Raw genomic sequence first — 13,511 nt, 5'->3', positions numbered from 1 at the left:
ACTAAAGACTAAAATGAAATAAAGATTGTTGCGATATTTTATTTATTAAAAGCTTTTTTTCTTTATTTTCATGGTCTGGAATATTCGGTAACAATCTTTTACATCTAATACATGCGTGATGAGTTTGTTCAGTAAAGATTTGCATCCAGAAATAAACTATGAAATAACTTGTTTTTTTGCCAGGTCATATCGCGAAACGTCAAAACTCTCGGGACTACGTGTGAACCCGACGCTCGCGTAATGTTTCAGTTTCAGTTTAGTTTATTTACTCCACAAGTTATAATAACATTGCACAGAGCACAAAAATAACGCATAAATTACAGATTATTACAAAAATATAATGATAGTATGAATAATGATTATATTGATGATAATAACAATTATGATAATGATAAGATAATAATAATAATAGTAATGATACTAGTATTTTCTGATCCTATAACGTATGGTCGATATCGGTACGCGTGGAACTTTAAGCCGCGGACACACTGGGCGATTTCGTCGGCCGACCAATCGACGAAATCGCCGCCGATTTTATGACCGATTTGATCGCCGACAGACCCGGACACACTGGGCGATTTCGTCGGCGACGAAATCGGCGAACAGCGCCGCTTATTTTGAAACGACCAGCTGCTAGCGCCACCTTTAATAAATCAAAGAGCCGTGATTGGCTGGTTAATACGGCGCTCGAGGCGACTGATCGCCGTACCCGGACACACTGGGCGATTCTGTCGCCGGCGACGAAATCGCCGGCGACAGAATCCAACATGTTGGATTCGGGCGATTTCGTCGGCCGACTAAATCGCCGAAGGCGATTGCCCGGACACACTGGGCGATTTTACCGGCGATTTCGTCGGGCGACGAAATCGGGCGACCAAATCGCCCAGTGTGTCCGGAAAAAGATTTCTATTCGTTTATTTCGGAAAGTCATCTATCTAATAAGAAATATTGTCACACAGTATTGTCATGGATATATAATCAAAGATCAAGAGTTCACACAAGTTAATGGCGCTTAAGAAAATGACGATTCAATAACCTAGCTGGTACCATGGAATTAACTTTATTAGTAAGGACCTTAAATTGATACTAGATAGTTTACAAGAGATTTCAGACGAATGCGGGAAAAATTTGCCTGGAAAGGTGTACCAATTTTAGGGCCTTACTAATAAAGTTAATTCCACACCGAAAGGCAAAAATAACACAGACATATATCACAACTATCGTAGTTGGATCATGGACTCAAGACGAATGATAGGTGAGTGGACGGACTGTTGTGCGGACAATGGTTAAGTGATATAAGGACACAAAGTACAGACTATGATGCCATGTTTCTCGTTAAAACTTTGAAATCCCACCCGCGACGGTAAATAACCCAGAAAATAGCTTTAAAAATAAAAAACACATAACCCGCCTCAAGAGTCAGAGTATGGATTTCTCGTCTTCGAATGTTGATACGTATCGTCAAGATATACAAGATGGTGAGTCACGGCTCGCTTAATCCGGATCGTCTTAATCCGGATTTTGGTCTTATCCGGTCTGATATTCAAACACAAACCAACACGAGTTGAGTTCACCCAATTTCTGAGACAGAAGTCTGCCTTTCTATAAACTACGATCTAGCAGAACCTAGCATCAGCGATGAGAAACGCCATTGAGGATTTCAACCACAGATGGATGAATGAATAAATTAACAAACAAGAAAAGACCTCGAGAAAAAGGAATAACCTTTTATGCATTTTGTTGTTTCAGCCTTTGCCACAGGACGGTAGACCGCGAATACATCAACAGGTTAGACAACCTTGCTTTAGCGTAACTGGTAAAATGAGGTAATGGACTCACAGCGGATAAACACCTAAAAATAGGCGAAAATATAGCGCCGAGTATCTCCCTGATATTGAATTCCAACGCAGCAGACGGTATTTCCATACATAGGCTAAGTATTGCTGCACCCATGAAAGTAAGTAGCGTATTACCGACCAGTAGGTACAACTGAAATGAAGAAAAAGATTCAATTACCATAATGGTTTCAACGGGGGGGGGGGGGGCACACACATGGCATATCCGTCACGAAATGCCGCACCCAGTTTTATGTTGTCTAATGCTCCCAAATTCATACATTTATCACCAAATATACATTAATTACATTATTTTACTCGGTGATCAGTATATTATATAATAATATACTATACAATATATATTGTATAGTATAGTTTAATGTTACATTTATCAGTAATCGACATAACTTACAAAACTGGTGTAGTTCAGATACACGGGAGTCCGTAGCGATAGACCTCTGTACATGATAACAAATGGATGAACCAAGTAGGCGCAGTACGACAATCGACCTAGCGGTAAAAAGCCCCTCCACGATAGGAAACTATTCACAACTCCTAAGATCGTGAAAAAGAAAAGAGTTTTTGAATTTAAACTTGGAAATATTGGAAAAATTACGAATGAATTTACACAAATTCATCATTTTATAAATAGATAATTACCGCCGTATTAAGAGTTTTAAAATTTAAACACGAGAACAAATCTTTTAAATCAACGAATTTTCAAAAGATTATAATTTTTTCAGTCACTTTAAGAGTAGTAGGTAAACTAATCGATAATTACCGCCATAACCGTTTTGACAAGCGAATATGACCCATCCCAATCCGATAGCAAACACCGTATTGTGACACGAGTAGTAGAGATTAACCATCGTCTGACTCATTCGATGGCCGTTGTATGCTCCATGCAATCCGAATACGGGCCAGTAAATACAAGCGATGCCGATTATCCAGCCAATAATTATGAATACCTGGAGAAAGAAAAGCTTAAAATGAATAGTAGAATGACCAGACTCAAACAAGGAGAACAGATTATACTTTTTTAACGTTACGTAATTGTTTGATATAAATTGAATATAGAAATTAAATTGACGAGTTCTTTTTAGATTTAATTTCAACGTTGGTATCGGAGGAGACTAGAATTAATTTAAAAAAAACTATCATTTGTATATAGATATTTCTGTAAAGTTGCAAATTTTAGGTTTGTAAAGAAACCACATCATCAGAAAAGAAAAATGTATGATTTTGCTATGATAGGGCGACATCTGGTGATTATATCATGAACTATCATGATCATGAAAAAGTAATGTTTTGCATATAAAATAAACGAGTGAAAATATATCCAGGGCCTAGAATTCAAAGGAAAAAGGCGTTTTCATAAGGGTCCAGATTTTGATTCGGAGAACACGAATAAGGTACAACGGCCGCGCCAGGAAGTGAACCGCCCCGATAAGTGATGGATAACGAATACGTCACCGATTCCCGTGAAGCTTACCCGATTGAACGCGATATTTCTTCCATTGGTTTTAGCCATGATGTAGCCGACGATAAGTCCGCAGAAATGTGGACCCGCGTGATACCACGGTTTTACGTATATTCCATAGGTAAAACTGGAAACAACGAACACCAATAAGCAAGATATAGAATTTAGAATACATTTCTATATATTTTATGGATAATTAAGAATAATAATTTGCACCTTATGGATAATTAAGAATAATAATTTGCACCTACTCTCCGCCTTGAGCGTTAATGCCCCAGCGCTGAACGGTCGATGTATGCGCTATGTATCCAATATGCGCAAATATCGGAACGGAAGCTACCAGCACACCAAAAGCTTCTTTCCTGTCGTGTAAAACATGTAATCATGACTAAGGTGTTCTATAATCTATCATCCATGATCTGTCTAATTGGTGATGATTATTTTCAGAATCTTAAAAAGATCGGTTTTACAATATAGAAATACAATAAAACTGTATTCAGAAAAGGGTACCGGTAGCACTACCCCGGCAATCGAGGATTCCATGTGCGTGGCAGGTGAGGCTCCACCAGGTTCGCTAGTAGTTACTCGGTTTCTTTTACATTTCAATCAAATCCGAATGAACTTTTCCCTTAAATGAATCAACTATCAACGATATCTGATATACACCGACATCTGAGCTGAAGAATGATTTCATTATATATTTGGTGGTTGCTGTGATAATATACGGATTCGGGAAAATTCAGTTCAAAGTTCATTGAAAATTTGAAAATTAACTAATCTTGACAACGGAAGGATTAGGATTAGGATTTACACTCCAACCATTTCTATGGAACATGGAGGGAGACTTATACAAAGTATACAAACTTGTCTTGTCAAAATATCACAAAAAGTTAGACCAATTGCTCGTCACGCCATCTGGTGGGATAGCTGCGGGTTAGACGACCCCTTCAATGATATCGTTAAGAATTCGAAGACACGACGTTTCGACATATTGACACTATGTTATTTTGAAGTGAACTAATTTCGTGCCATTGTATAAGTAGTAATTGTCAACCACTCACAGAGTAACAAGAACACTAACTTAAAAGACTATATCGCCATGTAAAGTGACGCGTAATTACCTAACATTGTCGACAACAAATAACCGTAGAACTATAGGCGAAAGGGAAGGCCGACTCCTCAAAAATCCGCTAGGCACCGCTAGCTATCTTGTTTTGTTCAGTGCCCTCACCAGTAGCGATACACAATAGATGTTGTAGACTGATTGCCGGTCTCTTATTCAGCGTTTTTCAGTGATTTGTTTAATACCAAATCTCGAAAAACGGTAATGTTCAATGCTCGCAGAGAAAATATGGTCAAAAATATTTCAGAGAACCTATTGTTTATCGCCATTGGTGAGGGCGCGGATCAATTTCGAAGATAGCGAGGGCTGACGTCACGGAGTTGGCCTTCCCTTTCGCTTATAGTTCTATGAAATAGCATAAAACAAATCATATAATGCGTGTACTGCACAGGCAATAAAGTTATTTTGAATTTGAATTTATCGAATTGACCGGCAACCAGTCTAGCCACGATATATCGACGACGTTGTGCACATCCTCTCAAAAGCAATTATCAAAATTTAACAAAAATAGAATAAGAAATATAGCTGCAAAGCAGCGATAACGGGTTTTCTGGATGCATGTGATCGAAAGGAAAAATTAATTACCGGGTATTCGATGGAAAAAATAAAATGAGATGATTTGGATATTATCGGAGCAATCCTCTTTTTGGTTGAATGGTCTAACCCCAGTATAGTCCCCGTAATTTGGAAATTATCGGAGCCCTCCTTTATTTACTAACTAAATGACGTCACAAACTGTTATTTCGCCGGTGCTTGTTGTCTAACAATTCAATTCAATTCTTTATTTACAGTAACCTAATAAGTAATTTTAAGTTTCAAATAGGATGGAAAGTACATTCAGACAATCTGTTGGTTCAGAGAGACCGTTATTACAGTATCAATTTATACATTTCGTTTCGAAGCTGTCAGTTGCCGAATCTGAATGAAGATGAATTTTATTTGACGAAATCGGCGGAAAATATATAATAATAATAATAATCAACAGAATTTCAAGAGGGTTTTCGACGAAAGTCAGAAAACCCTAATTATGAAGTAGAATTAAATTGAAAATAAACGCCAGAATTCACTATTGTAATTGTTTTGAACGCCGATATTGATGACGTAGTGCACATCGACTCACACAGAACCCCCTTAAATAACGCTTACCTGGTATCGATGTATGTAAACATTATCGTAACGGTTTTTACGGCCATAAAAAAATTCCATGCATTAACAAGTGAACGCATCTTACCGTCGTGTCCTGATATTCTAGCACTTTCACGGGCAAAACTTTATTAATCAAAATGATATCACGTGTACTTGTATTACTTACCAACAAAAGGCCACGAGAACTATAGGAGAAACCCAATAAAATTGCATGTTTGCTGCCAAAAACCACGTGTATCCTAAACACTGGAATCAGAAAAACGTGATTTTCTAAATCAGATTATCGAGTCATATATTCTCTTATGGTATGTAATTTATCTGGCTGGCTGTTTTTTAATGATATATCTATATTTTTATCTAGTCAAGATTAATTTCAAATGATAATTAAAGGGAACAATAATTGGCCATAGGCACTGCTAGTAATCTCAGTGCCGTGTCTAGAGGGGGGAGTGGTGGGGCCAGTTGCCTACCAAGAAATCAAAAAATCTTATGAAATGAATACTCAGCCATTTAATGCTCTAACATGTATCAGTGATCCCTCGCCCCCAGAAGTAACGCCGAGCGCTGACAAGCGCTCAGGGCCTAGTTTCATGAACAAGTTTAAGCCTAAAACGGTTAAGTTTGAATTGTTGTCCTCATTGGAAACATGAAGTAACCGACGATAGTAATTAGACCAAAAATTTGAGTTCAACCTTGAAACTGAGCCCAGGAGTCCCTACCAAGCCAGGTCCCCATTTTCCCCTGGGTGGAGTGAAGCAATGAGGATAAGTGTCTTGCCTGAGGACACTACGGTTGGTAATGTATGGACCCACTACCTGACTTCCCAGAGCCGAACGCTTTAACCAATCGGCCACATCGCTCCTACAAAACATTTTCTTAAAAGTGTATCAGAACTTTTGTTAGGGCCCATATGAAGCATCGTTATATCGGTATTTGCGTAACTGCCCTTCTTAGGGTTTCTTTGCCCCCCCCCCCCCCGTCAACTTTCAACGGTCAAGGCGCTGGACTGAACACAAGTTTACTAACAGCGCCTAGCGGATTTCTAAGTTTCGTCCGATTAGTGCAGAGTTCTAATATCGACCATATACCGATTCGATATCCCTAGCGTGTATGTTGTTCGTGTACATCAGATGTGTCTTCCACGTAGCTCTGCAATTAGGGTCAAAACCCCAAACATCAGGATATACCGGACCATCTCCGAGGTAGCGACTTAGATTCGTCGATATCGCGAGTAGCAACATATACGCAGGAGTCAACCTAGGAAAATATCAATCAATTGATAAGAAAGTTGTAGTGATAGTACAATTACGAACCCTCTACCTTTTGAGTCATGATATCTTTTTCGAAATAATGGAAAACATTTTTCCTCGACATACAAATCACAAAGAAAAAGCCCCCGGGTCTAGCAGTCACGATATTTGTTTTTTTTTTAGAAAGGCCTAACGGCAGTGAGTGGTGGAATCTAGTAGTTGAGCCCTTTTATAGCGAATTTAGCCCCAACCCCCTCGTTAAAGAATCCCGGGAACGCTCGCGGTCAGTTGGAGCAGCTTCGGCAAAGGATCAATTCTCAATCAACTAAATCCCTTAGACATAGAATTAGAATGCAAGGCCGAGAAGCATCATCAAGCGCGGTTCAGCGCCGTGCAATTGTTTGTAAGTACAGCCCCAAAGGTTTGCGCTGGATCCCTCATTCATCTCTAGTTATTCCGAATTGTAAAAATAACCTTATATCGAAATGTAGTTGAATGAAAATAAAATTATTATCATTATTATTATCATTATTATTATTATTATTATTATTATTTCTATTATCATTATTTTCATTATTATTATTATTATTATTATTATTATTATTCATCGCAAAATCCAATTCTCCAATTCATGAATGAGCAATCAAGAATCTATCGTTGGTCGGTTAATCATTAATAAATTCTAAGTTCGTAAACGAATGACCGAACTCAAATCATAGATGATATTCTCTAAAACCCACTCTATGGCAATGTCACCTCACAGGACGGTGACTGGCCTACTGACCTTATTGTCCGCTAGATGGCGAACTAGTCGAAGGTGACTGCCCTAATTGCACTACTAGTGTGCTTTAGAGCTATCTTACGTTCGTTGAAATGCCCAAACACCGATAGGTGGCGGCACTTTATGAAATTCTTTTATCGCTTCTCGGCCTATTAGCTAAAATCAAAGTGTAGTATCTTTTTTGAAAAACCGCTTTCTCGGGCCTCGAGTATTCTTTCTTCTATGTAACATGGGATGGGTTTTGAGCGTAGAACTTTTTACCTCCAGAAGCGATGAACGTAATACATGAACCAGTTGTATTTCCAGGGAACTCCGTTGACTTTAGCGATTTTCAACATAAAGGAATACGATATGAGCACGCCGCTGTAATCAACAAGAAAGCTAATTTGAAAATTTATAATTTCGCTATGAATAACGCGCTTATGTAGTTTGAATCAATAAGATTATTTTGAATTTGAATATGCCGACAATTGAATTGAATTGACCGGCAACCAGTCTAAACTTGATATCGATGACGTTTCGCACATCAACCCACACCGTATCCAAGTTGCAAGTAAGATTCATCATTAAATAGACATAGAAATTCATCAATTAGAAAATAAAGAGTCACTAGATGTATTCAATTACAAATAAACGCCGAAATCATAATTGATATTGTTATTTTGAAACGCCGAAATTGATGACGTAGTGCACATCGACACATCGACTCACACGGAACCCCACGATTTTACGGCGTCAACAAGGTGTAGCTGATAATATCGGAATTATTGTACTGAATTAGATAGTAAACAACCAACCTGAGGAAGAAAAACAAATCAACAGCGATCAAAAATGTATCGGCTAGCTGAAAATTCCACGTTTTCTGTTGTTCAACGAACCAACTTGTATTTTCTGTAAAATAAGCAATGTTTTGTCGGCGTCAACGGTGGGTTGGTGTGGATTCAGGATTCATACCAGAAAGGTCTAACAAAAAACGACACCGCGGATGGTGCCAGTGCGGAAAGCATGAAGGCATTTTAGGCGATTTTAGGACCTTTTCCTAGTTCGGAATTTTTCTGAGCAAAATCCTCGCTTGCCAGTGTTTGATTGCCGCCCGCTGAATCTCACGCCAACAAAAACCCTGGCCGGGTCCTTCATTGGTCTATTACATCGCCCACGATTTCTTTCCGCTCAGCGCCAACCAGTCTATATATCTAGCTAATCAGATGCGTGGTATTTATAGAGCAAACGTCGTGACGTTATAAACGCATCTGATTTCGAGAGATTTTGGGCGATGTAATAGACCAATGAAGTGGCAAGCAAGTGTCTGAGTACTAGTGGGACAATGAATTCAAGAAAATGCCCTCTGATAATGTTTCCAGATCATTGTGTGTTTCTTTCCATATCAGTTCGAAAATTTGAACATTTTAGACATTTCAAACATTTAACGTTCTACGGTGACATTCTTTCCATTGCAAAAAATAAATATACCAGCGTTATTTCTGGCACAGATAACCATACTCTTTGGTGCCGGTTTAGCATCTGCTGCCGGTGACATGTGGTCAGGTCGCAGCATTCGACAACAACAACAACAACAACAGCAGCAGAAGCAGGGGCCATTTTCACAGAGCTTATTAGGTTTAATCGAAAATTATCTCATAACCAACTATACATGCAATCATTACTTTGCTTATTTTACATATTCCACATGTTAATAATACATTCCCAAATCCGTTCGTAAATATTTAAGGTAGGCCTGGAATAAATTATCCATTGTCAGCCTGATAACATACAGTAAAACTCGGTTTCAATGCTTCTACTGTTAGGATCAATGAAAAACATTTGACGATGATCAATCCGCAAGATTGAAAACACGTACCTGCTAGCAGTGATTCTCCGGCGTACGCGATAGTATGACCGTATACGATCCACAGAGTACCGAATATTCGGATACCGTTCACGCAATGAAGACTCGACGAAGAAGATTCCAGAGACGACAGTTTGCCGATGTTTGTATAGAGAGAAAATGCTCGGAAAAACTGAAAAACTAATACGAGAATTGAGTAAAATTCATATTTGCTTCGTTCTCCGTCAGTTATGTGTTACTGGGGGCCGGTTCCACGGTCAAGGTTTAAACTTAAGATCATTTTGGCTCTATAGCCAATCTTACAACTTATGACCAGTGTAAGACCATCTAGTTCTATGGCAAATAACAACTTATGACCAGCCTAAGCTCATTTCAGTTCTATAGTCAATCAAACCACTTATGACCAGCCTATAAGATCATCTTAGTTCTATAGCCAATATAACAACTTAAGACCAGCCTAAGCTCATTTCAGTTCTATAGTCAATCAAACCACTTATGACCAGCCTATAAGATCATCTTAGTTCTATAGCCAATCTAACAACTTATGACCAGTCTAAGAACATCTTAGTTCTATAGCCAATATAACAACTTCAGACCAGTGTAAGCTCATTTCAGTTCTATAGTCAATCAAACAACTTATGACCAGCCTATAAGATCATCTTAGTTCTATAGCCAATCTAACAACTCAAAATCAGTCTAAGACCATCTATTTTCATAGTAAATCTACGTAACAACTTAAGACCATTAGTTCTATAGTCAATGTAAGTCTCTATCATTTAAGACTACTTTCGGACTACCCTCAACTACGAATTATCGGACTACCCTCAACTACGAATTATGAACAAAGTGATAGCATTAGACTTACAAAATGATACAATTTGTACAGTAATTGTTACAATTCTGTTGGCTATCGAAGTATGTCTTTTAGGGTTTTCGCCGACATCGTTACCATTTTCGGCATCGGAAGTTTGCTCGGCGGAAGTGACCGTTTTACTACCGCCGATGCTCTTCCGACCACGGCATTGATTTACGACGAACTGTTGTAGAATATCGACAATTGTCGCCACGACAATCAAACCAACCAACCGTTTCAGCCAAAATCTACAAAATATCGATCCGACAGTTTGAAAAAGATGTATTTCGGAAACATGATAATAGGGCAAAAAATCCCTAAAACGCTCCTACGCCTTTATAGTGCCCGTGATACTGACTATTGAACACTGCTCACATTCATATCCATATATAGTCTACCCTCGAAGGATTTTTGGCCATCTTCTAATATCTAATGTGTATTTTGACAGATCTGTGCTCAAATCTGTTCGTAAAATATGGCTCAAATAGCAATCAAGCACCCACCCTCCAATTAACCACCATTCTCGCTATCCGCCGTATATTTGTACGGATTTCCCTAACGTGTTCGTATTATTCGCCACATTTGCTTACAACCACTTAGTTTGAAAAGTGCTTTTTCCGTAGTATATTTCCGCAATTATCCGCCAGTGATTTTTTCAAACAAAAGTAAATATATAAGCCTTACTTTGTTTTGTTTTTTTCTGTTTGTTACATTTTTGTAACGGCTTGCCGCGCTTCTAGCCGACGAGCGGTTCCCAATTAAAACGCACTGACTGTGGTTCTTTGACCAGCAACTTTCGACTTATTGACTTTTTTCAATGGAGTTAAATTAAGTTACTTGCCGAACTCGCCCGGTTAGCGGATAATCAAGTACATGATTTGTCAACTAAAATGTAATGCCTGGCCTACCCTTTGTTCTAAGAGTGCAGCACTACAGTGGAACCTCATTAAAACATGAAGAGACTATAAAGATATAGGGTTTTGTCCAAAGTAAATCATTTAGATAGATTTTATACGTGGATGCAACGAACTATTGGTTATAACGAACATAAATTCTGGTCCCGCTGTAAGTTCGCTGTAACGAGGTTCCACTGTAATCTTATTTATCTTTGTAGGAAATCTGGGCAAATAAGCGCACCAATAAGTAGCACCAATAACATCGTAAACACGAATATCAATTTGAGCAGTTTTAACACGGGCACAGTAAGGGTAACGCCCGTTTTGTGGATTTTCTTATTTATATATTTACATAAGTAGCTTGTCGTTCGCTGTATAGGCCGGTTTTGTTCTTTTGCACTTTGTCGTTGTTGCTCCGAACCCAAGTTGACGAAGTACTGGAAATATATTGTATTTTATATGCCTCTATGTGCTAAACTTTAAAGATATTGGATAAAAGGATTATTATATTTTAGCCTTTTTATCAAATAATCAAAGAACTACTGATCAGAGTTTTTATGACAGTATAAATCCCCTTAATTCAAACTTTTAAATATTTTCACTAGATTTGCACTGTTACGTAAGTGGTGAAGGTATTAGTTAATTGGTATATTGGTAATTAGTAGTAAGAAATGCTTTATAAAACTAATTCTTTAGATTAATTTGTCATATAGTTAGAGCCTAATGCATTCCCACCTCGGTTTTGAGTAGTTAGTCAATCGTATCTCAGTAACCCTATTCGGTTGCAGCTATTTCTGTAACAACGGTTCCTGTTACTACGTACCGTCGTTTGCGATTGTCTGAGTATCTTTTGCCGAGCATGATATCGGCAAACACGTTCCGAATACGGTAGTTGGTATTCTCTGAATAAAGCATAATATGAAACTAATTAAAGATTAGCTATACTGTGATACCGATACCGATAAAGACACGTTCTGGAGACAAGAATTTAAATATTCAAATATCTTATCTATTGTCTGTCACGAGGCTCTCCGTGCGACTGATTTCCGCATGTACAAACCCACGTTCTTGATACACGTTCCTTAATGCACGGGATATCCAAATTACACGCATCTTAACACATTATATTTGCCGAATAAATCGTTTTACGATACGAGTAGCAGTAATCGCGCTAGAAACATCGACCTATTCAATCGGCCGCCATTTTGTTCATAAATGAACAGTTAAAAATTGTTGAAACATGTTTGACTCTGCCGTAAAATCAACCTATTAACAGTCCGGAATTTGGGATAATATTGGGCTTTAGAGAACATAATGCCCCCGAGGTCTTCACATTTACAGAAAATATTACGTAAGTGATTCACGCGCAGCGCGCGATAGGCGCACAATAGAAATCTGAGCCGCGCGTTCTTTGAGTGTCACCAATTAAGAGGACCGCTATTGTGAAAAATGGACCTTGGGAGGAATATTCCTCCCAATGTCAATCGATGGAAACTTGAACATGGGGTTAGATATTCAAAGAATTGACTTTGGGAGGAATATTCCTCCCAAGGTCAAACGAAGAGAATTTAACCTTCAGGTCTGATATTCAAAGTATCGACTTCGAGAGGAATGTTCCTCCCTATGTCAAACGAAGGAAAATGGACCTGGTCTGATATTCGAAATATTGTCATATGTCAACTGAAGGAAAATGAATCCGAGTCTTAGATTCAAAGTATATTGATTTGGGGAGGAATTTTTCCTCCCACCACTAAACGCTATAACCTGCATTTTTAGAAAGATAGGTATTGGTGTTTTGGGTGTAATTAGTTTTTTTAAAGCCATAAAGCCGGTAGATTTATGAATTTCGAGTGATACGATACACAGTGTTCGAGGTAATGAGACGGTATGAGACATACATACTTTTTTAGAAAACTAAATAGATTTTGTACTTTCTTTGTCTAACAGTAAATTGCTATAACTTTGTTGACAATCAATTGTAATCAGATTGTAATCAGGCCCTTCCCGATAAACATGTAGAGGGGAAATCGTAATTAAAACACGTGCATAACATAGAAATTAAGTTTTGATTGTACAGGGAATATATTAGGACTGCTTACAAATTTTCACAAGACTGCGATAAATCTAAATAGCTTAACGGCACGAGTTTAGCTAATTTACGGGTTTAAAGGTTCATTCTCAGAGTCAATGGACGTAATTTGATAAATGCATTCTTTAAATGGAAATTCTATAGTAATCGATACAAATCATTTATATTAAGTGTTTTGTGTTAATTAAGAATGGTCATTCAAGGATTAAAGA

General features: G+C 38.1%; 1 protein-coding gene across 1 annotated transcript in view; it reads right to left on the bottom strand.

The window, feature by feature from the left end:
• Nucleotides 1-902: 902 nt before the first annotated feature.
• LOC141912034 (nose resistant to fluoxetine protein 6-like) overlaps nucleotides 903-13,511 on the bottom strand; it is a 33,532-nt gene continuing 20,923 nt past the window's right edge. Inside the window, exons 3-15 of the mRNA XM_074803203.1 lie at nucleotides 12,034-12,112; nucleotides 11,563-11,647; nucleotides 10,327-10,562; nucleotides 9,474-9,641; nucleotides 8,413-8,506; nucleotides 7,877-7,978; nucleotides 6,673-6,841; nucleotides 5,751-5,830; nucleotides 3,567-3,677; nucleotides 3,328-3,442; nucleotides 2,617-2,803; nucleotides 2,248-2,390; nucleotides 903-1,989 (exon numbers count right to left, since the gene is read on the bottom strand). Of these exons, the coding sequence (XP_074659304.1) occupies nucleotides 1,729-1,989; nucleotides 2,248-2,390; nucleotides 2,617-2,803; nucleotides 3,328-3,442; nucleotides 3,567-3,677; nucleotides 5,751-5,830; nucleotides 6,673-6,841; nucleotides 7,877-7,978; nucleotides 8,413-8,506; nucleotides 9,474-9,641; nucleotides 10,327-10,562; nucleotides 11,563-11,647; nucleotides 12,034-12,112 (1,830 nt within the window). The 3' untranslated portion in view covers nucleotides 903-1,728. The remainder of the gene's footprint in view (nucleotides 1,990-2,247; nucleotides 2,391-2,616; nucleotides 2,804-3,327; nucleotides 3,443-3,566; nucleotides 3,678-5,750; nucleotides 5,831-6,672; nucleotides 6,842-7,876; nucleotides 7,979-8,412; nucleotides 8,507-9,473; nucleotides 9,642-10,326; nucleotides 10,563-11,562; nucleotides 11,648-12,033; nucleotides 12,113-13,511) is intronic.

Source organism: Tubulanus polymorphus, chromosome 10 (genome assembly GCF_964204645.1).
Source record: "Tubulanus polymorphus chromosome 10, tnTubPoly1.2, whole genome shotgun sequence".
NCBI lineage: Eukaryota > Metazoa > Nemertea > Palaeonemertea > Tubulaniformes > Tubulanidae > Tubulanus > Tubulanus polymorphus.
The sequence above is the reverse complement of the archived record's forward strand: the minus strand, read 5'-3'. Positions and strand labels throughout refer to the sequence as shown.